The 25,362-nt window shown below is 45.4% G+C and overlaps 2 protein-coding genes across 2 annotated transcripts in view; one reads left to right on the top strand and one right to left on the bottom strand.

The window, feature by feature from the left end:
* Positions 1-25,362, top strand: part of LOC139326276 (vomeronasal type-2 receptor 26-like) — a 154,167-nt gene that overhangs the window by 88,554 nt on the left and 40,251 nt on the right. The gene's annotated exons all lie outside the window — the stretch shown is intronic.
* On the bottom strand, positions 7,887-10,880 carry LOC139326278 (vomeronasal type-2 receptor 26-like). The gene is made up of 4 exons (XM_070956434.1): positions 10,860-10,880; positions 9,473-9,599; positions 8,271-9,163; positions 7,887-7,988 (listed from the first exon to the last, which is right to left on the bottom strand). The coding sequence occupies exons 1-4, from the start codon at positions 10,878-10,880 to the stop codon at positions 7,887-7,889; spliced, it is 1,143 nt and encodes a 380-aa protein (XP_070812535.1).

Genomic DNA, 25,362 nt, shown 5'->3' with positions numbered 1-25,362 from the left:
TCTCAACAGAGGGGGAGGGGGAGGACCCCACCTCTCTCCTGTCTACCAGACCGTCCTGAGGACGTGGGGTTTGGGGCGGCCCAGTCCGTGTGCAAGGAGTCAGCCGGGTCTCTGCAGGTTTCCAGAATTGAGAGGATTTCTCCCAGCCTGACCTGCTTTCTGCCTCCATCCTCCAATGCAGCACGCAGGAATATAGGTTTCGAGAGAATCTACTGTATATTCCAGAACAGGACATAATATTGTACATGTGTTTGTCTTCCAGTTCTTATAATCTCAGTGATCCTTTAGGACAATTGTTGAACAGGGAGGGCAAATTATAATTTAAAGGAATGGAGGAATAGTGACAATAATGGAAAATGCAATCGGTCAATTAAAATCCAAAGAATAAAATGTGTAGCTATTCCCAGCTTTTCCCCCAAAGTTTGGTCAGAAGAGAGTCAAGGAACAGCTGAGGTCTCCTTAGTGTTACCTGCTTCCGTCCTCCAATTCCTCTGCCTTTCAGATGGGGATGGGCAACCAGAGTTTGACGGGCGTCCCCCAAGGTCTCTGCCACCTGATGTGGTTGCAAAGAGGGAAAGTCAAAATGTAACCCAGACTTGGGGTGCTTAAAAGCAGAGTGCCAGTCTCTGCCAAAGCTTATTTCCACGAAGGCTTCTGGGGCTACCGGAGAATTTTTAGAAAACACAGGCTGGGTGAGGGCATCTCAGGGCTTTCTCCAGAAGTGAGGCTTCCTGCTGAAAAAGGCAAAGGGCCAAAGGTGGAGGAGAAGTCATTGTGGGCAAGGAAAGATGGACTGGGATCTCTGTGGTTGTTAAATTTAATTTTAAATGTCTAGTAGGTGACCAGTGACCTGCTGGATCCCCTTTTCAGATCTGCTTCCTTCCCAGGATCTCCCTCAGCTCCTTCAATGAGGTTGGGGGGGGGCTCCTCCTGTGTTGCTTCCCCTCAAACGCTGGGCAGACCCTCAGAGGGAGCCCTGATGGATGACCCCATGTAGCCCAGTCCACAATCAGCCCAGGAGAGGTTTCAGGACCTTTTGTGTGACGTCACAATCTTGCATCCAGCTGTGGAGAGATGGGGGGGTGTCCCCTCAGAGACCCCCCAGGAACTGTGGGTCTTTCGAGATGGAGAGTCAGAAGCTGGAAGAGACATCCGGAGAGTCCCAGGAAAAGTCTGTGGAGGGAAAAGGAAAAACTGGGAGTGAAAAACCTTGGAAAAAGGAGCTGAATGACTTGGGGAGGGGGGGAAGAGAGGGAGGGAGGGAGGGAGGGAGGGAGAAAGAGAGAGAGAGGAGGAAGGAGGGAAGAGAAAATACAGGGAAGGGAGGCTTAACTGCCTTTATGTACTTGAACTGGGAAGACTGCAGGAGTTTCTTGCAGGCACTGGAGATAATCTTTGGATCTCTCTGTCCAAGGTCAAAGGGATCAAGTGGATCACTCAGCTCCCTCACAACCCACCATCTCCCCTCCCTCTCTTCTCTATCTTGGGTCCTCTAGTTCTAGCCCATTTCTTTTCTTTTATAGAACCGACCGGCTTCCCTCAATTTCCCTTTGAGATGGATTTTGAGGTGGGAGGTTTCAACCTCCTTTTCAAGCCGGAGATGCCAAAGGATTCCAGAGAAAGGCTTGTCCAATCTCTTCTTGAAAACCTCCCTCAATGGAGCAGCCACAACTTCCGGGATGCAAACTCTTCCCCCGATTATTAGTTCTCCCTGTCAGGAAATCTCTCCTGACTTCTAGGTTGCATTTCTCTTTGCTGGGCTTCCACCCGTTGCTTCTCTTCCTGCCTTCAGGGGCTCCGGAGGATGAATGGATCCCTCTTCTCCATGAGAGCCACCCAAGTATAGGGCGATGCTCTCTGATCCCCTGCAGCCCTTCTCTTCCTTAGACCGGACTTTCCCCGTCCCTTCATCCGTCATCCCCTGGTTCAGCCTCCGGACCCGCCACCCTCTTCCTTGCTCTGCTCTGCCCACTGAGGCTGAGGGGTTTTTGGGTTGGGGGACCTCCCTTCCCACCCCCCATCCTGCAGCCGGCCTGGGAGGGCACCCCCCCTTCTCTCGCCCACTGTGCTCTTTCTGCCCCACAGCTGCTGGCTGAGAAGCGAATGGAGGGAGGGGTGAGGGGAACTGTGCCCTTTCCCCCCCATTCCCCCTCTGCCTTTGTCAACGGCAGCTGGGCTTACTCCTGGGGGCTCCCAACCCCCCCCAGCCCGATCTCGGGGTGGGGTTTATTGGGAAGTTGCAGGTGGGGGAGGGGTGATTGGGACAACTGGGCCCTTCTTCAGTCCCACAACTGTAGAGAGCAACATCTGGAGAAGGCGGGGCTTCCTCTGCCTTGGGGGAGGAGAGGAAAGATGCAGCGGCCCAGATTCAGGGGGGCAAACCCAGCTTCTGCTCTAGTTGATACGGACCAGGGTCCTCCCCGCCAGACCTTCTGGCTCTGGGGATCTGCAGAGGCCCCTTCAGTCCCAGGAGACCCTCCCTTCCTCGGTCAAACTTCTCAGACTGGCCGTCCTGCTGGATCCCTTCCTCTTCAACTGCGGCAGGGACATCGATCTGGCCGGGGATGATTGACAGCTCCTGGGTATTTTGGGCTGGTTTTGAGGTAGCCTGGCTGGGTGGGGTTTGCTCTGCTGCGTAAGGGAAGGTCACAAATATGCTGCGGACACCTGGTGGCAGGTGAGGAGGGAGGAAAGGTCCGTGGACTGAAAAGACGGGAGGGAGGGGGAGAGGGTGGGGGAGGGAGGGGGAGAGGGTGGGGGAGGGGTGGGGGAGGGAGGGAGAGAAATCTACAAATGCCAGAAGCCTAAACAGCTGCACGGGGTCCCTTCTGAAGAGGGCGGCCTTCGGATTGCTTTGATCTCGGAAGTTTTGAGCAGGTCAGGCTGATTCTTCTTCAGCTATTTGTAACTTACAAAACCCCGTGGTGTGCAGGATGCAAAGGGAATCACCCCAGGTCGGCGTGTAGGTTTAAGGATACCATATGCCAATGGTGTGAAAAGAGGGGGCACATTGCAGAAGTGTGCAGAGCGAGCCTGCCTGCATATCCCAACCACAGGCAGCCTCCCAACAAAGGGGATTCCAGAGGGCACCAAACTCAAACTACAGGCGGGAAGGAGACAGAACCGCAAGAGAGAGAGCCTTTTTTTTTCCCCAAATCATTTTTTATTTTAAAACAAAAAAAGAAAAAGAAAACATACAAACATAATTCATTCAATCAAGTACAGACAGTACATCGGTCGGTTTGCATCCCTAGTGCCCCCTCCTCTCTTCACAATAGTGCTACATATCCAAAATTTAATCTTACATAAAATATATCAGTTGTATCATCATTTAAGTATTTCGACATTTGCTTACATATCACCATTTTTTATTATCTACCCAGTGGTAAAATAAATCCCATATCAAATAATATTGTTTTTCTTCCTGCTCTCTTATTTCAAATGTCAGTTTACTCATTTCGGCACAGTCCAACATTTTCCTAATAATTTCTTCATCCGAAGGTATCATTTCTTCTTTCCAATTTTTAGCAAATACAATTCTAGCTGCTGTTAGGAGATTCACAATTAAATACTGCAGTTCTTTGTTATATATTTCTGGTAAGATCCCTAATAAAAATATCTCTGGTTTAAAGTCAAACCAGCTACTTTTCCAAAATCTCCAATAATTTCTATTAATTTACTTATTGTTGTTAATGGTTCTTCAATAATAAAAACCAAATCATCTGCAAAAGCTTGGAGCTTGTCTTCTTCCTTTCGAATCTTCATGCCCTTTATCTCTTTTTCTCCTCTGACACGCCTATTTAAAACTTCTAATGTCAATATAAACCACAGTGGGGATAAAGGACATCCTTGTTTCGTGCCTTTTTCTATTTCAATCGCATCCGTCAATCCTCCATTTATCATTACTTTTGCCGTTTGCTTAGAATAGATAGTTTCAATGGCCTGTACAAATTTCCTCCCGAAGAGAGCCTTTGAGCACAGAATAATAGGGCATTCTGATGCCTAGAGAGAAAAAAAAATGCACATCACAGTACAGATTGGGGAAGAGCCGTGTAGTGTGGAGATAGATGGTGGATCCTACATCTCCATAGTCTCCTGGGCAACTATAAAGAAGGCAGCCCCATGATCAAGGAAAGAGCATCCCAGTCCTGGGAAGAGGATTTTCCCCTGTGAAGTTCAAGACGTTCAGGGGCCACTAACAATCCTGGATAAGGACCTGCCCAGCCTGCTTGGGGTAGAAAGGTTTAAAGACATCGGCAGAGAAGGAACCATACATACCCTACAAGGAGAGGACTTTCATGTGGGGGGCTGGTGTCCTTGTCCCAACTTTCCCCGGGTGCAAAGGGAGGGGGACACGCAAGGGGCGGCCGCCACGGCTCTGTCTTTGGGCAAGGCAAGAGGGGGGGGGGGTGAGGAGGCGCTTTGCTGTCCATCCATCCATCCGTCTGTCTACTAGGTTGAGTAGGTTGAGGCCCAGCAGCCCCCCAGCCCCTCCGCTGCCTTTGAAGCCTTTGCGCCGCGCTCCCCGACCCCCTCCCCGCTCTCTGGAGAGGAGCCGTCGCCTGCGGTCGCCCCTCCAGCCTCCCACCCGCGGAGGACGCATCACACTGAGCCGCCAATCAACCGACTCCCCCCCCCATTTTCTCCCCCCCCCAGGCTTCCCTTGAATGGCCTCATCCCCCCCCACCTCCTCCGCTCAGCGCCTCCGTCTCTGAGTAACGGGGGAGGTTCTGCACCTGGAGGGCCCCGCCTCTCCTCTCTCCTCGCCTGGCCCAGGTGTTGCCGCCTGGAGGTTGGGGGGCGGAGACGGGCTGAGCTTCCCCATCGCCCCCGCAGCTTCCCCAGAACAGAGGATGCGGGCATTGGGGGGGGGGTCTGGGAGGGGCCTTGGCGGAGGCAGGAAGGGGGCTTCTCAGTCCTGGGGGGGGGAGGGACCTCCGGGGCTTCTGGGCAGCAGCTGCCAGGCGGGAGGAGGGCCGGGTCGGAGGAAGAGCGGAGGAGCGACTGAGGGGGGCGGGAGGGAGAAGGGAAGCCCCTTATCTGGATGCAGATCAAAGGGGCGATTCTGACACAGTCACGCAAAGAGCCGCTTCCTCCTTCCAGGAGCCTCCGACTTCGCCCCTCCGGCCTCTGCGTGGAGCCGGGCGCCCTCCGTCCCTCCCCGCCCGACGGCCGCCACCTCGGAGGGGGCGAAACCTTCCAGGGAGCCCCGTGGGGACCGATCCGCTCCTCCCAAGCGCGGCTTCCCCGCCGCCGCCCCCTCCGCAGCGCCCGCCTCGCCCGCCCGCCCTGCAGCGTCTGTGGGGAGAGGGAGAGAGGCCCCCCCTGCAGCCCCCGGGGGTCCCTCAGAGCCCCAGAGGCCGCCCGCCTGCCCCTCCCCCCCGCTTCTCCCGCTCCCAGCCACGCTCGCCTCCCCAGGGTCCTCCGGCCGCTCTCCTCGGTGGGGCCGCCGCAGCCTCTGGAGCCGGAGCCCCGACGTGGCCCGGGAGGGAAGAGGCGCCGGGAGCCCCGCCAGCCACCCCCGCAGCCCGGTTGGGAAGAAGCCGCTCCAGGCGTTCGCTCGCCCGCTGCTCTCCGACCGGCTCCCTGGCGAGGCTCCCGGCCAGCCCCGAAGAGGCTCCCGTGGGGAAGAGGCGGCGGGAGGGGAGGGGAGGGAGGGCCTCAGGCAGACCCCCTGCTGGGGGTGGCCCTGCCCGACCTGGGCGCGAGGGAGCGGGACAGGACGCTTGAGTGACAGCTGTCTGTTGGGGGGAGGGGGGGAGGGGAGAAGGGAGGCGCAGGGGCAGGAGGAGCCGTGGGTGCTGGGGGGGGGGAGAAGGGGGGCCAGGAGCGCCCGGGGAGGGTGCAGAGAAGCAAAGGCAGCCGAGGGACTTTGCTCCCCTCACTACAGTTTTCAAAGCAGCTTTAGAATTGTCAGATGTAAATGCCTTATTCTCTAATGTGTAAATAGTATATGAACGGGGTATCAGGGGTTAATTTATTCTTCACTCCTTAATGTATTCATAATTCACCACTCCCACATCTAGCTCCTCCCATTGTATATATAAGGAGCTGTCTGCATCCTTTTCCTTGCTTCTATCTGTGAACATTCAGTGAATATAGAATGCCTATTGTAAATAAAAGAAAATATATTCAAACCTCTAACTCTCACTAATCTTATTGAGTCTGATCCTGAAAATATTGCAACAAGAATAGAATCCAAATGGGCGCCTTTGAGACAATCACTGGGAGATTGGGAGTTCTAGCTCTGCCTTAGGCAGGAAAGCCAGTTGGGGGAGTTTGGGCCAAGGTCCAGGAGGCTCTGAGTTCTAATCTTCCCACAGGCATGAAATCTTCCCGAGTGACTTTGGGCCAATCCCCAGGAGACTCTTTTTTTTTTTATTTCAAAAGTTTTACAGTTACATTTTCACCCCATTTTTCCCCCCCACCACCCACCCCAAACATCCCAACCTCCCTAACCCTCCCTAACCCTCCCCTCCCCCCAGACTTCCACACAGCATACTCGTATCAGGTAGAAAACCCCCCTTAGTATAAAACTTGTATAAAACTTGAACCCCTCCCTCCCCCTTATAATTTTTCTTTTTATCTTCATTACATTAAAATATTTGTAATACATTATTTTCAAATAAAAGCTATTTGATACTTCCTAGTTTGATATTTGTTCTGAACATATTCTATCCACCTTTTCCATTCCCATTCATAAGTCTCTTGTGAACAATCTTTTAAGTATGCTGAAATCTTCGCCATCTCTGCAAAACTGGCCATCTTCAAAGTCCATTCCTCAATAGTGGGCAAAGCTTCGTTTTTCCAATATTTACCTATCAACAATCTTGCTGCTGTTATCATATACAATATCAATTTTGTTTCACCCAATGTAAAACCCTTAACTATACCCAATAAGAAAAATTGTGGAGAGAATTGAATTTTTTTCTTCAAAACATTCTGCATGACCCAGGAGACTCTTGAATTTTAGTCCCGCCTTAGTGCTTTTTGATTGCAGGTGTGAAACATGGAAAATATTTTCTCAGATTAATGTGGGATGCCAGAATTGGGGATTCCTAGACTGTGAGATGGCCGAGTGTCCAATATTGTGTGGTTTGGAGGAGAAAAGTGAAATTGTGGGAAAAGACCAGTCCCATGTTGGGCAAAGCCATAAGTCTCTCTGCCTTCTGCTTGTGGGAGAACCAGAGGGATCTGTGTGGTCACTGTGAATCTTAGACTGATCTTGGTCTGATCCATCAGAGCTTTTCTTAGCTCCTTAAAATGGAATTTGCAAATTATTCACAATTAGGAGCCATTCTGAAAGCTAAACATTGATTCCCAATTGAAGAGCAATCTGTGTGGTTGGAGAGCAGAACAGCTTCCATGGGTGCCTCTCCCTAGAAACCAGGAAGTCCCCCCCCCACTTCACCCCCTTCTCGGACCTGGATGAATATTATGCAGCATTGAAGGTTTGTGACCTGGTCAGTGATGCGGCTGCCTTTAGACAGGATCCCCTCAACCTTCTCCTGGGGAGAGTCTCAAGGTCCCCTTTCTCTGGGCATCTTCTCCAGCCCTTCCCAGACAAGAAATGCTTTACGTACAAATTGTAAAGTGGAAAATTAAACAGCCTGAAAACTGATATTTTATTTCTCTGGTTGATGAAAGAAAAAATATACAGCAGAAATTTCTTTACACACTTTAGCTTTTTATTTACTTTATTTTTTTATTTTGGTGTAAAATACCAAACAACAAATAAAAACAACCCCAAAATGAAATCACAGACAGCTGTTCTGCTGAATTCTTTCTGCAAAGGAGGTTTTTATGAGGAAATCAAAAAAGAATTATATAAGAGAGATGAAGATTTCCCTCTTCAGCTGAGAGCCAGTCAAACATGGCATTTCACATCATTCTGGCATTCTCGGGGAGAGGATCAGGCAACCAGGCTGGTTCCCACAGCTTCCTCCTGGCCTCTTTTCCTCCTCACTCTCTCTCACGCACACTTTTAGCTGTAGGAAAAAGTGCCCAAATTATTTTTTATAAGGTGTCACATTCAGTACCTGTTGCTGAAGAGCAAATTTCTCTGAATGACTTCTACTTCTCTTTAGCAAAATTTATTGAGCTAAGAAGATACAAGTATTACAGTCATTTCTCATTTGGAAACATGTAGATTTTTTTTTGACTCCTGAATACTATTTAAGAGGAAATAATTAATGTGTACTTTCAAATGAAAGAACATTTTACAATCCCTTTAAATATTAGGGTGTTATGTCTCAGGTTTTTATATTTACTCTGGCTGTGAGCTGCTCCTTTGTGTTGAGGTCTGGCCTCAGAAGGATAATGTAGCACTTGGGGATGAAGATGCAGCCCAGCAGACCAGCACTGGAGGCCAGGATGGAGAAGACCTGCACAGCCACCATGGATTTCCCTTTGGTGCTCAGGTAGGTGGGCACAAAAGTCACCCAGACACTGCAGAAGACCAGCATGCTGAAGGTGATCAGCTTGGCTTCGTTGAAGGCCCCAGGCAGGTTCCTGGCCAGGAAAGCCACCGTGAAGCAGATGGCAGCCAGGAAGCCCATGTAGCTGAGGGTGACGTAGAACATGGCAACGGCCCCTTCATTGCATTGCAGGATGATCTCTCCAGGCTGGGAGTGGAGGTCAGAGTCAGGGAAGGGGGGAGAAACTCCCAGCCAGATGGAGCAGATGATAATTTGGGCAGCAGAAGAAGAAAGGATGATGGAGTTGGCCAAGCTCTTCCCTAACCATCTCTTCACTCGGTTTCCTGGTTTTGTGGCCAGGAAGGCCAGCACCACCGTGATGGTTTTGGCCAAGAGAGAAGAAACGGCAACTGAGAAGATGAGGCTGAAAACCATTTGTCGGAGAAGGCAGGTGGCTTTCCTTGGTTGACCAATGAAGAGAGGAGAAGACAAGAAGCAAAGCAGGAGGGAGACCAGGAGGATGTAGGAGAGGGCCCGGTTGTTGGCTTTGACAATGGGAGTTTCTCGGTATTTAATGAAGATGATTAAAACAAGGCTTGTTGTTAGAAAGAAGAGTAGGGCAGAAGAGACCAGGATGATGCCCAGAAGTTCTTCATAAGACAGGAAGGTTACAACTTTGGGGATACATTGGACTCTGGCCTCATTTGGGTATTTATCATCTGGGCACCTGGTGCATTTTTCTGTATCTGAGAAAAGGAAAAAGCAATATTTCCTCAATATTCTGTCCTTTACATTTCAAGAAGTCCTCTTTTTTTTTGGACTGATTCCAGCCATATTTTTCAAGATGTGTTCTTTAACCATTCCACAGAAAATAATGATAATATAATTTTCTAATACATTTGTAGCTAATTATATGAAATTCGAGGATTTCTAGTGCATTTTTAAAAAAGGAAGAAAAGAGTTGAGCTTCAATACATGTTTAATTTGCACTTTCATCAAAATGCTGCGGATAAATCCATTTCCACCAGGCCTTCCTTTCCTCTGATGTCACCCACCTTCCTGAGTGGAGAAGGTTCCCTCCGGACAAGGAATGCAGTCATAGCAGCAAACTGGCTCTCCTTCTCGAGCCCTCTTGACAAATCCAGGATGACAACTTTCCACACATTTGGACTGAGGCAGGGACTAGGCAGAAAAACAAGGAATGCCAAAGAAAATGTGAGGATTCTCCATCCATGGAAAATGGGGGGAGAAATGGATATTAGCCAAGTAGCCTCTGGTCTTCACTGAGGTAAATTTGAAATTTCTGACTCCTTCCAAACAGGTGTAGGAGAGGTGACCCTGGCAGGTTCTTCCTTTAGTTCCTCCCTTTTGCTTCTGGCACAACACGTTGGAATAATAAAGGACTTTTCTATTTAATAAATTCTGGAAGGATGGAATTGAGAAAAGATTTAAGCATTGTGACAAACGTAAAGGTTCCCCCTCATGACTGTATTAAAAGGCATTCCTCCACTCTTCATCTATCTATCCATGGTGATGATGATCATAGTAAATTTTTAAATACAGTCATTGTCAAAGATTTATTAAATTATTTTATTTAATAAAGATTTATTTAAGTAGAGTAAAATGTTATTAAAAAGGAAACTTCTGACCAGTAGGGTCTAGAAAGGTTTCTTCTGGACTAGTTCACTATTTCAAAACAGTCTCCCTGTTAAGAGACAAAGCAAAAATTCCTCATAAATTATAGCTGATGATATTACCTAGTTGGGTAATGAAACGCCTGGAAGAAAACAAGCAAGCTCAGAGAGCACCAAGGAGCCCTCATGTCAGTCCTGAGCTACCAATATTCTCCTTTATTATGACTGAAGGTTTTTGCATAGTTTCTAGAACTGTAGTGAGATTGAGGGGAGATGATGAGAAGGTGTCCCTGAAAAAGATTAAATTGCAAACCTTTGGCTGCAACAGAGGGGACATGAGTGTGAGTCCTGGGTCAGACGGGGATATTTCTGAGGCCCATCCAGTTATCCAAGAAAAAGTCCTTTGTGTTGAAGAACTCCAATTAGGAGACTTCAGCTGGCATGGAAAGACTGACCCACATTTAATAGTAGTTGAATTTGGAGACTCCTTTTCATGCAGAGGGACTGAAGATAGCTAACACTCAAGATAAACAAGGCCATTCATTTTCAGATGAAGAACCCTCTTAATTAGCAAAGGCCAAATCTAAGTAGCATTTTCTGTCACAATCTGTCTTCTTACTTCTGATATCAGGAAGACCTTTTCTTTGAACTAAAGTTGTGTTTCAGGTTTCTGGTCAAGGGATTCTCTCACTGGTCACTGTCATTTTACGTGAACTGAAAGCCTTGGACCTCCTTCCTAGGGGCAGAAGGCCAATTGCTCCCCCCAAAGACAGATATGGCTACCTTTGACCAGGTCTGGACTACTTACAGTAAACACATCACAGACCATGGACCTTCCCTTTCAGGGAACCATTTCCCAATGGCCTTTCCCTAAGCAGGACAAGAGGAAGCTTCTCTCCCAATTCGATCCCCAGAAGCTCCATCCAGCCATGATCCAATTTCATCTCATTCAGTCCAAACCTCAATTCAGGGACTCTTCAACAGAATCCCCTTCTGCTTTGCTCGTTCAGGACAAGGAACAAGCGAACCTGAGGCTCTTAACAACACAACCTCCAGCACTTGAGGGTTTCTCATCCCAGGTTGGACATGGTTGAACCAGCTACAAAGAGTCTTCAGTATTACAGCAGCTGAAGAACAGCTTGGTCTAAAGTACTGAAGGCTCCCAAGTGGTCTATAGAAAGAAAACTATAAGGTTTCTACGCCCCATGTTCAATTCCCAGTGAAGGTCATGGACCCTGGAAACTGGGCTTAGTCCACATGAAATGGGTCCCAAATCTTTAGAAAAAAGAGGAAAGACCCCAAAATTTCTCCCACCTTGTTGAGCAACTTTAGCTGTGAAAGAGCTCCTTGGTGGATATTAGGTCTCTGTCTTTTCAAAGTCCCCATTCGAAGTTTGATGGGATCCCTCTTGGGGAGAATCAAACAGCTCACAATTGCCAGATCTGCTGCTACATCTCCATTTTGATCCAAGTAGAGTTCCCTCTCAGAAATATTGCAAAACTGATTCTTCTGCAGGAAAGGATGGAACTAGAAGGGGAACATCCAGGAAGTTTAACATCTGAAAGCTTTTTTAAAAAATCCCATTTAGCCTTTACACATTTGAATCTTTTTTCTACAGCTGTCTAACATCAAAATATACATTTAGAAAAATAGGCGTTACTACCTTCATAAATAAAACAAAAGTTCAGCAAATTGCTCAACCATTATATTGGCAAAATATATATTAACAAAATATAATTGATGCAATTGGTAAATTATAGGGGACATTCTAGAGAAGATGATAAATAAAATGAATCATAGCAAAAAAAGATTATTCATAAACGCCTGGAAAACATCAGGTTGATTATGAAAAATGGTTCATTTAGTGACCATTTCAAAGTTACAACGGCACTGATCATTTTCCCAGGATCATGGCAGCATCCCCAGGGTCTCCAGGTGATCAACATCTGAATTCTTGGCATCCACTTATGATGGTTGCAGCGTTTTAGGGTCGCCTGATCTCCTTTTGCGACTTCTGACAAGCAAAATCAACAGGGAAGCCAGATTCACTTAACAACCATGTTAACAACTGCGATGATTCACTTAAGAAGAAAAGGCAAGAAAGTCATAAAATAGAGCAAAACCCACTTAACAATCATCTTGCTTAGCAACAGAAATGGTGAGCTCAACTGTGGTCGTAAATCCCATTCTGCCTCTTCCAATAACTGGAAGAAGTTGCCCAGAAACTCCAGATCTCCTCCATGTTGTTCCAGAGGGAGGTGGGGGAAATGGGGAAATGAGCTCAGGCAGAAGGGAGGAGATTCTGGCTGAAGGAGAGGAAAAAGACCCTGAAAAGAGGAGCCATTTCAGAGCTGAGCCCTCAAAGCAGAGAAGTTCAGCCTCCCCTTCACTGAGGAGGCAAAGACTGAGCAGCCGTCAGTCAGAGAAGCTTTGACTGGGACTCCTGCAGAGAGGAGGGGTTGGGCTAGATGGTCTCAAAGTGTCCTTCAAAGTTATAAAGGTAAAATTCAACTATGCGAATCACAAACCCATAAAGACATGAGTGTATTTAAAAATGCATGCATCCTTTTAAAATTAACTGTGTTTAGAACCAAAAGAAGATGATGTCTCCAGCAATCAGATTGGCCCAACTGTTGACTTTCTGAAGCCCAATGTGGTTGAGAAGGTTCCCCTCCTTCTCCTTTGGGTTCCTTCTCTGAAGGATCTAAGTTTGATGGATCCATATTGTTAGAAATAGGAAACCAGCAATAAAGCAAGGGAGGCAATCTGGTACCCAAAAGGAGCAAAAGTTTATCAAAGCATCTGCAATTAGCACAGCCCCCCAACCACCCCAAGGCTGTGTGCTCTCCCCACTTCTCTTCTCTCCGTATACCAATGACTGCATCTCTAAGGATCCATCTGTTAAACTACTGAAGTTCGCAGGTGACACAACAGTGATTGGCCTCATTCGAGACAATGATGAATCCACATACAGACGGGAGGTTGAACAACTAGCCTCGTGGTGCGACCGGAACAATCTGGAACTGAACACACTCAAAACCGTAGAAATGGTGGTAGACTTTAGGAGAAACCCTCCCATACTTCCACCTCTCACAATACTAGACAACACAGTATCCACAGTAGAGACCTTCAAAATTCTAGGTTCTACCATATCACAACACTTAATGATAGTCATAGGGTTATAATCATAGTCATTAAGTGTTCGACCTTATGATTCTTGATGAACGTATCTTTTCCTTTTATGTACACTGAGAGCCTATGCACCAAGACAAATTCCTTGTGTGTCCAATCACACTTGGCCAATAAAAAATTCTTTTCAATTCAAATCCACCAGGTAGACCCGGATCAAAGCATGCAAGAGGTTTTATGCCCTTCCTCCCGTCACTCAACCCTGTCCTGCTTCTCTATTGGCTGAAGGACTAGCAAGCTCTCGGCCTATCCGGAGCTCCTGTTCAACTCCTGGCCTTATTTTCCCCAGCAACCCCCTGTCTCCATGGCCTGGTGTGATTCTGCATCAGTAACTTTCCATTGTTCTTTTGCATAAATTGGTTATATTTTGAAATGTGTCCATTAAGCTCTTGCTCAGAAATCCCTCCCCCCCTTTTCTTTCTAGACTTTTCTGAACCACTTTGTTCACTCTAAGAACAATACCATTTTAACTAGTTTTTCAAAAAATTCCTTAATATTCTAGTTCCTTATTTTCTTTATGTATTACGCAGAAGCGGAAGCTGTAATGAAACATTATTTTAGAAGCAACTCTTCACATCCCACAATATCAGGACCCCCATACCTGCCACGGCTGCAGCCTTGGAGCCCCCAACCTCCCTTCGCCCTCCTTCCTTCCCCTCCTCCATCTGGAGGAATAGGCAGCGTTCAAGGCCTGGACCAGAGTCTGAATGAGACTGTAGAAAAGGTAACGATTTGCGATCCTTTTTCTGTTCTTTTTGTCCTGGATCTCCAGTGGGGCTTTCTGGGTGCATCGTCTGCGGCCTTTGACAGAAAAGACGTTCTTTGAAAGAGAACAGAGAAAATAAAGATCTTGAAACTTTCTTTCCACAAAGAAATGGGGTTCAAAGGCAGAATCTCTTGGCCTTTCTTTTACCACAAAAGAAAAGGTCCAAATGCTATGGACGTATTTGAAAAGTCTGTGCTTTTCCAATCTTAATCTTCCCACAACTGTATAGATCCAGACTTTCCCTTCAATGGGTCCTGGCAGACGCATAAGTGCTAAATGGAAAGGAAGAATTCTCTCCCAAATGGAAACATTTTCTATGAAGTGAACAAAGACCTCGACTTGTCTCCACTTAGAGAGGGAATCCCTGAGGGATGCTGTATATCCAGTTGTTGAGAACAGTTGTGATAGAACCACACAAATTCCATTCCTGACAAGCACAGGAGGAAAAATCCTCATGAAATTCTCTCCCTTCTCTGTGTCTGAAGCAAAGAGGCCAATCAGGGTCCATCTGAAATGGAGGAGCAGTGGGACAATTGCTGGGTAGTGGAATCCTTCTTTGGGGAGCATTTGGTGGAAAAAGGGGAAATGACTTTTATCACTCAGAGCCTCTGAAACAATTGTATGACTGATCTGAAAAAGCAATGAAGAAATTTGTGTTATACTGGGGGTCAGATAAAGTCCAAAACTTCATTTTTTAATAAATTAAACTTGGTATTGATGAACAAATTAAATATGTTATTGTTGATTAGCAATTATGCCATATCAAGAAACAGAATATTAAGCACAGTGTTAACAACACTGTATATAAAAACGGAGCCCAAGAAACAAATTAAATAAAAAAGAATAAGAATAAAAAGACATATTTCTGTATCACAACTTATTGTCATCAGACCCACATGTCTATGGAGATTCTCAGTCGTCCAGGTTCTTCAGCTCTGAAGAGTGGGAATCCAGGTGGGAATCTCCCCGGGTTTTCTTTTTTTTAAAATTTGATTTATATGCCGCCCTTCTCCGAAGACTCAGGGCGGCTTACAATGTGCTCAGCAATAGCCTTCATCCTTTTGTATATTTATACAAAGTCAGCTTATTGCCCCCACAACTGGGTCCTCATTTTACCCACCTTAGAAAGGATGGAAGGCTGAGTCGACCTTGAGCCTGGTGAGAATTGAATTCGCAGTAATTGCAGGCAGCTGGATGTTAAATGCTGGGGCGGGGGAGAAGCAACACACGTGGAGCGAGACATGGCTTGCTCCTCTTTCTGTCTCTTCTCCCCCCCTCACCAGGGACTGGGGAGACACAAGATGCGCGTCTTACCTGCCTTGCAGCTCTGTCGTGTGTCTCTTGTCTGCAGGCAAACATTTTGTAGGGTTAAAATAAAACCTTGCGAGTTCAATCAAACTTTTCGAACTCGCCGAGAAGCCCTGAGGTGATCGGCGGAAGGGAAGGGCTGTCTCCTGTGCTGGCCATGCCCATCCTATCACTAGGGCTTATTTTTGGGGAGGGTGCATATTTACGCCCACCCCAAAAATCAGGCTTGGCCTGGTTCACCCCCTGTGGTGAACCCTGGAGAAGTTCATGGGCACAAACTGAATGGACTCGCACTCTTTGGCAGCGAAACAAATACTATATACTAACATTGTAGACTCCTGGCTAATTATACTTTTACCCTATGCTAAATAAGTAAATATTTTAGCAATTTAGCCATATACATGAGAATCCTTCCTTAGTCCTGGTAAGTCATTAATATCCAGACTGAAAAACAAGGGTTCAAATATTCATTCTTCTGTGTTACCCCTTGGTAAGTATCGATCCTTTTTCTCGTGGCTCCATTGAGCCCCAACCTCCCTCTCAAACAAGGGCTTGGATCAGGGCCAACAGGCTAGTTACATTTTCCAGGCAATCAATTTCCTCCATAATATTGATCTGCTCTTTGTGTCAAATGCTGCACTAACATCTATAAAAGCTAGAAAACTGTGGTTTACCCGACTGACCTATTGTGTAATTAGATACTTCAAAACTAATCTGTTGACAATATTAGATTATTAATTGACTGATTACTATACAACTTTATGAAACTCTTTACTCTATTTAAACCTTTTTTTTAAAAAAAAATCTTTTATTTATTTTTAAGCATAAAACATAAAACACATCTTTTTAGAGCAAGGGTTTGATCCGGTATAACATAAGTTATATGTTCCAAACCATACCGGTAAATTTGGACATTTTTTTTTTCCAGAATTGAATAAATATATTAGGAAATTCATCTGCGTGGGGGGGAAACCTAGAATCTCACTTAGAATTTTACAGGAAAAAAGGAGCAGGGGGGGTTTCGGACTCCCTGATTGGGAAATATATTATAAGGCAGCTAATTTAGTGTGGATAAGGGAATGGGTCATCTTAGAAAACAAAAGAATCCTAACTCTGGAAGGCCACAATTTGCAGAGAGGGTGGCACGCTTACCTATGGGATAAAGATAGGGGGGGGGGAAACATACTTTCATAGGCACAAAATTAGGGACACGCTAATACAAACTTGGACTGAGATTAGGCAACGGCAATATATGAAAGTCCTGAAGTGGCTCTCTATAATGGAGGCCTTGCTACATCCCAATATGCTGGGAATGGAGAAAATGTGTAGATATAAGGACATTCTGGATGGCGGAGGAAATCTCAAATCCAAGGATTCTTTGAGAGAACAAGGTATTCATATTGACTGGTGGCCATACTTACACCAGTAAGTGACTGGTGGTCTAGATATCAAAAAAATAAGGAGGAATTCGGTATAGAAATAGGATCAAATGGATTTGATAAGGTTTTGATGGGAACGGGAAAAAAAATGTTGGCCAAATTATACAATTATTTATTAGAATACGATAGGGTGGAGGAGGTGGTTAAAAATCAAATGACTGCATGGGCAAAGAACATTGGGCATAGTATAAATTTGAATGATTGGGAAACTATCTGGAATAAGAACTTTAAATTGACTAGAGCAGTAACGTATAAAGAGAATCAATATAAAATGCTATACAGGTGAGATTTAGCCCCTGCAAGATTAGCCAGAATTTACCCAAATACAAATTCAAATTGTTGGAAGTGTGGCCACCGACAGGGTACCTTCTTCCATATGTGGTGGACATGCCCCGAAGCGATGAAATACTGGAAAAAGATTCGGAAATGGATACAAGAAATAGTTGGAGAAGACATTGATTTGGCACCGGAAACATTTCTCCTGGGAATATTAAAAAGGGCCTACGGCAAAAAAAAGAGGTATCTAATAATACACATTACTACAGCTGCCAGACTGATATATGCACAATATTGGAAAGAAAAGGGATTACCACCAGAAGAGCATATAATTAGAAAAGTATTTGAATGCACAAAGATGAGTAAACTAACTTATGAGATAAATGAGGATGAAAATTCGGATTACTATACGGTATGGGAAGGGTAGTATAAATGGATGGATGATAAAATAAAGGAAGGACTAAGGGATGGTGTGATCACTAAAAGGAATAAGTAATTTAAGAGACACCATGTATATATCCTGTATATATGTACAAACACTGCTTAACCGATGCTAGTAGAATTGTAATATTATGTAACTTGATAAAATTAAAAAAAATTAAAAAAACATAAGTATAAATTCCATATTTCATCCATTAACATCTTAAAGAAAAAAAAAGGGAAAAAAAAGAACAAATCTAAACCCAATTTTTATCATTCCATCTAGCATCTTATTCTAACATTTGACATTCTACTATGTAATCACCCTAAAACTCCAAATCTAAACAGGTCTTTATAATATTCACTTATCATTTTAACAATCAGTATTTCATATATTTTCCTTACCTCAAAGACCCAAATCAAATCAATGTTTCTTTTAAATCACATCTAATAACCAACATAAAATATTTTACTCCTCTCTTAAAAACATTTCAAAATAATTCACTTTAAAAAAATTTCCACATTTCCACCTATAATTTATTGTACCCAAAATATTGCTGCACTAACATCTATAAAAGCTAGAAAACTGGTTTACCCGACTGACATACTGTGTAATTAGATACTTCAAAACTAATGTTGACAATATTAGATTATTAATTGATTGATTATTATACAACTTTATGAAACTCTTTACTCTACTTAAACCTTTTTGTTCTTCTGCAAGGAATTTACTTTTGTTCCACCCAATCTCAAATTTACTCAAGAGGAACAAGCAATATATTTCAGCCACAATATCTATTAGTCTAACTGGCTTGTAATTGCTAGATTCCTTTTTATTCCATTTTTAAATATAGATAGAGAGATGCTACTATTGCCAGCTTGAATACAATGAATATGGCAGGTGTTATATCTATGTGAAAAAGCATGCCAATAGTTTATCCACAAATAGGATATTTTTTGAATAGCTGGGAGAAAATCCTCTTCAATGACCTTATTGCTTTTCAGGCTTTGTATGAGAAATTTGAACAAGAACGTAAGAGAAAAAAACATAACTGACATGTTTGCTAATATGAAGAAAAGCAGCTCTTGAATTCCATGGAGAAGACATGGTTGCATCTATTGCTCACCCACCACTCACTTTACCAGAGAGAGAAAAAACACACACAAACCTGTGGGACTTTGTAACGTGCTGCTAATGTGGATGCCTGGATGGAGATTTCCCTGTTAGCTGCATCAAGAAGAGCCAGGAGGTTCTCCTTCCTTCCACAGCTGTAGTTGGGGACATTGGCTTCTCCAGTGGAGAGCATATCCAGCAAGGCATCTGAAGTGCGTAAAGTGTTCAAATAGTTGTCATGGAGGTTGTAGCCCAGTGTGAGGTTGTGCAGGAGCTGGGAGTTCTTGTTGACCCCTTGAATGTTGAAAATGAACGGTAGGGTGTATATAAAACGGTAAGAAGCCATACTGTAGAAAAATGTTCAAGTTATTATCAACAGTAACAACAAACTTTTTAAAAGAATTTATTTCTTTTTGCCTCCACAAGCCTACTCCTAAGCCGATATTGATCAAAACCAATAATTGGTTATAGAAATCTGGGAATGGGCTGGGCAGAGGCAACTACAACTGTTTCAGTCCCTCCTTTAAACAAAATGAATTCAAGTGATGAACTCAGGAGTGAACAGGAAGAGGAAAATAATCTGGATTGCCTTCAGATTTTTTAACCCCATCTTTGGATTTGAGTCTTTTCTACAAATTAAAAAAGGAGGCAAATTATAGAAATCAAAATCATTCAGGAAATTAGACAAGTCCTATAATATAAAAGTAAGTGAAATAAGACAAAAAAGAAGGAGAGTGTTAGAATGCAAATGGAGGGGATGCAACTCCATCACCCTGAATGACTTACGCATGAGAAGGTATAGAAGGAGCCCTGTGGAAAGGCAACATTATAGGTGATGTTAGTGTTTCAGTTGAGACCATACCAATGAGATGGTCTCCTGGTCTGTAAAAGTTCCATGGTTGTTTTCCATCCTGGTGCTCCAAACTCAGACGGCATTTCCTTCTTAGCTTCCCAGAGACTGGATGGGACAAAAGCAGCATCAGAAGCAGAAGCAGGAGGTCCATAATTCATGGAGCTTTATTAATCCTCTTCTTGTTTCTAACACCCACAGCAGGAACAGTTGGGAGAATTCAAAGCACTTTCAGAAAATGGAAATGCCAGCAACTTTCCTGACATAAACAGAGAAACACTCAGCTTCACCTGGAAAGGAGAAAAAGGTACAATCAAGAGCACAGATCCTGCCTGTCCCAAAACTTGTTCCCACAGAGCTTGACAAATTTATCCTTTTCTGATACAAGATCCTTTGCATATGGCTTCAATCTGCTCTCTCTATCACAGGTATGGAGATCTCCAAGGCCCAGATAATCATTATTAATTACAGGGAGAAGCAACTTCTCCTCTTGGGATCCTGAGCTTCTTCTGGGCTCCATGTGCAGAGGAGAGGATGGAGAAAAAGTTGTTTGTGAAAAGCCACAACTACACTCCTGGGGTCAATTCCTGTCGTGGTTGTGGTCCTTCCTGTCAGGATGTTTTAGGAAAGTGATGCTTGAGAAAGATAGTCCAATAACAAGGGAATTGGCCTCTGCTGTCCTTCAACCGGGTCTCTTGTCTCCAGAGTCTGCTGGAGAAGGTCAGCCAGAAGTTTGGAGTTTGGTGCCACTCTAGGTTGATGACCCTTAACTCTTGTGCTGCCTTTTTTCTTAATGCCAAGGAAGGATTCAGTCCCCTTGGATTCTGCTTAAGGTGAAGAGTGGGGCCTGTTTGGGCTTTTCTTTTATATCAGAACTTCATAAATTGGAGCTGATTTTGAAAAGTGGGACCCCTATGACGTTCCCATCTCTGAGGCTGTGGGGTGAAGCCCCCTTCCCTAAAAAGCCTCTGAGTGCTTTGAAGCTGCTCTTGGGGCACCTGAGTCCCTGGTTCATTGGGATCCATTGTTCACGGATTGTGTCTCTTCTCTGGATGAGGAAGGTGGAGACGTCCCCCTTTGCCCAGAAGGGAGAATTGGGGAGGGGGCTGATCTGAAGGGAGAGGAGGGTCCCCATCCCAGGTTCTCCTCTCAGGCTCTGGGTAGAAGGCCAGGCGGAGGCCTGGGAAGGGGCTCCTCTCCTCCTGGAGGGTCTCTGCCATGTCTCCCTGGAGCCTGGTGGGGCCCAGAGGGGAGGGGGCCAGAGAGAGACGGGAGCCCAGGAGAGGCCCAGGGGAGGGGGGCAGGGGCGGCTGGGGCTGCTTTCCTCTCAGGGAGGCCGGGGGGACCTTTCCCCACACTGGGCGGAGGTGAGTCTCGGCTGAAGAGGAGCCTCGCAGGAGGAAGAGCCTCTCCGGCTTCTCTCCCATGGTCTCCATCCAGGCTCCCACCTTCCTCCCCCCCTGGATCCAGAGGCTTCGGGGCCCCCAAAGAGCTTCCTGGGCCGATCTGTTGTGGATTTAATAAGACAAACACAACTTTTGGGTTGATCAGAGACAGATTTTATATATATATTGCGCAATAGGTTCAAGGCTCTGTACATGAAGCGTTGAACAAAGACAGGAATTAGGTACAATGGTTTTATACCCTTCTAGACAAAGGATTTCTTTGAAGTTAGCAGTTCATATGGTCCTATACATTTATCAATTTTAATTGACATTACAGAGTTTCTTTGCAAAACAGTCATAATTCTTTTTGTAGATTACTGAAGCATCTCTTTTATCTTTTAATGATGGACAACTTTTAACTCATGTGGATCCCCTTGACCTAACCAACCTTTAAGATGTATGTCATTAGAATGTTCCTTTCTTCTGACAACTTAGAGGCCTCCTAGAGGAACCAAAAGGACCTTGGCTGAGTTTGTACTCTTTCCAGCCGGATGCATTGCTTTTTAGAATAGAGTGAATAGAAAGTTATCCAGTGGTCATCCATCAGAGCCCGCTTCATTACATTATTCCCCCCTCTGAAAGTTTTTCAATGCAGAAACTTTCACTATTCTCATATAAGTTTAACTTCTGAGTATACAAGATTCCAATAAACAAATCTACCATATATAGGGTCTAACAAAAGATAATTAATAAAAGTAAAGGATAGGTAGTTCTTGATTGTTTTTCTACTCTCTTGATTCTTGGGGAGATTCTCTACCTTTTTCTACAGGTTCCATTTCCTCATATGGGTCTGCCTCAGAATCTTTATGTTCTTCCACAGGATATGGACCAAGTTGATTAAGAAAATGTTCTATCAAAGCTAGTTCCTTTTCAACTTGAATCTCCTTTACTGTTCTTATTTATAGATGTTTCAGCATAGGGATTGCACAAGGAATAAAAGCTATGCCTGCCACAGCCATATTAATTCACCCGGATCCAGGCAACCAAGAAAACCACATGTCAGTTGTTTATAACCTCTGACCTATCTTGGAAGCCCTATCCTTCAATTCCTTGGCAATTTCTCTGACCACACCTGATTTGTTACATGTTCCTGTCCAGTGTGTTGGTAAACACAAATATGCATCCTTTCCACATAAGAAGATTTATGGAAAAGGCATGCACTCAGTAGTTCCTTGCATTAGTCCAGACCCCTAAGTCCCTGCCACAAACATTCCTGCCAGTGGTTGCAATGGGACTTCCAGTGAGGGGTCCTTCTGTTTATCTCTGAGAATTGGTCCTTCAAAAAACATATCGAGAGGTAGTATTTCCAGATGGAAAAAGGATACACAAATCTGATTTGGACTTTAAGTTGAACCAGAGCGGAAATTCTGAAGGTTGAAATGGTCTTGGACAGATTCCATCCACCCCACTTTCCCTTCTTAAAGTTTATTTCTGGTAGCCTTTGTTCTAACCCAGAGTTGTGGTTTGACAGGAACAGCATGATAAGATGCAGGGCTAGCAGATAAAACATAAGCAGCATTTCTGACCTAGGGTAGGGTCATACTGTTTAACAAGATCTTGACTTTATTCCAAAATCCGTGATATATAGTCTCCTCTATGCAATTGTTGTATAGGCCCATTTTCCTTATCTATTCCCCCCTCAGTTGGGAATGTCAATAGTGCAACCTTAGGTGGTTGAGTTGACTTAGGTCTAAAGTAAGAACCCCGTGCATAGACAATGCGTTTTTGGCGGTAGCGAACTTGACCTAAAGTGTCTCTACTTGGGGAATCAATGTTCATCTTATGTTCACTTGAGAGTCCTAGTGCGAATAATGTCCAAAGCCATAAACAAATCATAATCAACTATGGTGTGAAGCTCACTACGTCAGGGAAAGGGTTAGTGGTGCATGTGGTTTGGGAAACAGGAGTAGCAATAAAAATCCTAGGTCTACCACAAAACCGTTCCTTATATATATGTAAAACAAAATTACTAGCAAGATTAGAAAAACAAGTACCCACAAAACGTACTCCCAAACTTCTAATGACATTAGCATGTGTAAGAAAGTGTTATATTAAAGCTAATAATATGTATATGTACAATGTGAAGGCAGTTGTCCTCTTTACAAATCTTCCGCCGTGCAATGAGAATCAGCTTCCGGAGTGATTCAGCAGGGCTGATGATCACCACCGTGCGTTGAGAGCCCGTTGCCGGTAGGACTCAGCAGGGCGTGTTCTTCTTAAACTTCCGCGTCAATGGCCTGTCAGTTTTTTGTTACCTGGTATCAGTCTCATCCAGTGGATCCAGGATCGTCCTCCTAAGATCTTAAAAACACAATTACAAAACCAATACATCTGGGGGAGTGCGCAAAGGAATCTGAGCAGTTGTAGTCCTTTTCAGTTGGGAAACAGCATGTCATGATAAATGCCTAACTACTATATCTCCCTGATCACCCGGACCTTCAAGGGTTAACTAACCACATATCCCATAATCCCTGTAACCACTCCTTACCTCTTAGCCCCTCCTCCTGGGTACAAAAGGTCCGACCACATGGTCCACAGATGATTCCAGATGTATACCTGAAAGAGAAAGGTACAAGGTCAGTAACCTCCAGTACCAACAGATCAATAATAAAGCTACAGAAAAGAATTGGAGTCTGTCTTTGAGTTATTGGGCTAGGTCCAGCTTTTAACAAAATGGTAGCAGAGGTCGGTTGCCCATAACTCCAGACAATGACTGAACCCAACACCTACCCTGAAGAAGCAAACAGAGCACAGACCAGAGCTCTTACCAAGAAGATGGCTGAGAAGCTTGCAACCAAAGCCACAGCCATGGAGGAGACAGAAGCTGGAAGCGAGCAGGACTCCAGCCTGGACTCACAATCAGATGAAGAGGGGCCATCCAAGGAAATCACCGCCCCCGAAGAAGAAACAGCACAGAAAATGAATAAATTCAAACTCTCCATCCTGAAACTGATGGAGGGAAGCAGCGACAAAGAAAACCTCATCGCGGACCTTCAAAGCCTCTTTGAGCAACAAGAAGCAGCGATTGAGGCCCCAAAGACCACCGAAAAAGAAAAGCCAGCAAAAAAGGGTAAGCCACCCCAACCCGATGATCCTGAGCCGGCAGAATCCATTTCCGCGCCCCCTTCCCGGCGGCCATCTTGGGACGAGCACCAGCCAATGGGAAGCCAGGATTTGAATCCCTTGGCGCAAAAATGCCCGAACCCCGAAACAGACAAGGGGGACTCAGAAAGCGACTACGAAGAGCCCGACTCTGAAAGCGACCACGAAGAGATCACAATAACAAAAAGAAAAACGCCTACCGATCTCGAATTGCAAAAGGCAATCGAGACCATCACCGCTGCCCTAGGCTCTGCTTTCGAGCCTCCTGCGGCATTCAATAAATCAAAGAAAAATCCTGGAAAGCACAAGAAGGCCAGGACAACCAACAAAGACCAGGCAACCGAGTCACAGCCAACTAAAAACACCGCACACACCAACAACCGGCACAAAAGACCGCCCACCTGCAGGAAGAATCAACCGCAGAACTCGAACTCACCACCCGCTACACCGACAACGCGAGGCCCGAGGGAGAAGAGAAGAACCGGCTACTCACCAACGCCACGACATCCATCAGGCCAGTCCACGCGACCAGGGACCAGCGACCACGAGGGAGGATCTGCCGCCGCCGCCGCCATTACCGCCGAGCCGCTGGGTGCAGGGAATCCTCAACCTACGACCTCCGCTGCTGCCGCGCCGCCGACCCGCGAAAGTCCTCGACTTGCGACCGCGTCGCCTCCTCACCTTCTGCCCTTCTTCGTCGGGGATCCGGCCATCCAGCAGTGGTGTCCACCTTCAGGAGGAATCTTCGGACCCACTGGGGGCGGGTCCAGCCTCCCACCGACAGGCCTAGGCCTAGGCCTGGGAGCTCCAGCAACAGGAACCTCACCTGATGGACTCCAGCGCGGAATGAGCTTCGCGCATGCCCAGTACCTGCCTGTAACAAGAGAAGCAAGTTACATAGATCCAAGCAAGTACAGAATGGCCACAGACATCCCAAAGCCTTATTGTGAGTTTAATCACATTTTGGACCATGGACAGCTCCCCCCAGTAAGTAACCTTACTAATATTTCTGGGGCAAATTATACCAATTTGCCAAAATTGCAGTTAGATGGGGGTAATATTATAGAATGGAGCCAACAATTAAGAGTTGCTCTCATGAGAGAGAATGCACTGTTCCTAGCTAACAGACCTCCCCAAAAGCCCTGGTCACTGGAAATTGACTGCATTCATCACAGGGCATTTTGCATCATGTTAACCTCCATTCCATCTGCTATGTATCCATCTATTGAGGACAATCTAACTGTTTATGATATTATGCAAAAACTATGTAACCTGTTTTATAGCCAAAGCAGAGCCACTACCACTAGACTATCTAGGGAGTTCCACTCCACCAAGCATAAGGCAGGGGTCCCATGAGTGAGCACATCTTAAAGATGAATGCTGCAAGGGCAGAACTCATGCA

The sequence above is a fragment of the Pituophis catenifer genome, unplaced genomic scaffold (assembly GCF_029215685.1).
Source record: "Pituophis catenifer annectens isolate HBS135680 unplaced genomic scaffold, rPitCat1.0.hap2 SCAF_25, whole genome shotgun sequence".
In the NCBI taxonomy this organism is placed as follows: domain Eukaryota; kingdom Metazoa; phylum Chordata; class Lepidosauria; order Squamata; family Colubridae; genus Pituophis; species Pituophis catenifer.
The sequence above is the reverse complement of the archived record's forward strand: the minus strand, read 5'-3'. Positions and strand labels throughout refer to the sequence as shown.

Bases quoted from the DNA above. Each gene is read 5' to 3' on its own strand.
- LOC139326278 (XM_070956434.1), bottom strand. From the start codon at position 10,880: ATGGTCTGTGATGTGTTTACT. The intron at 9,600-10,859 runs GTAAGTAGTCCA...TTTTCTGCCTAG, and splicing joins TGGTCTGTGATGTGTTTACT to TCCCTGCCTCAGTCCAAATG. The intron at 9,164-9,472 runs GTGGGTGACATC...TCCTTTTCTCAG, and splicing joins AACCTTCTCCACTCAGGAAG to ATACAGAAAAATGCACCAGG.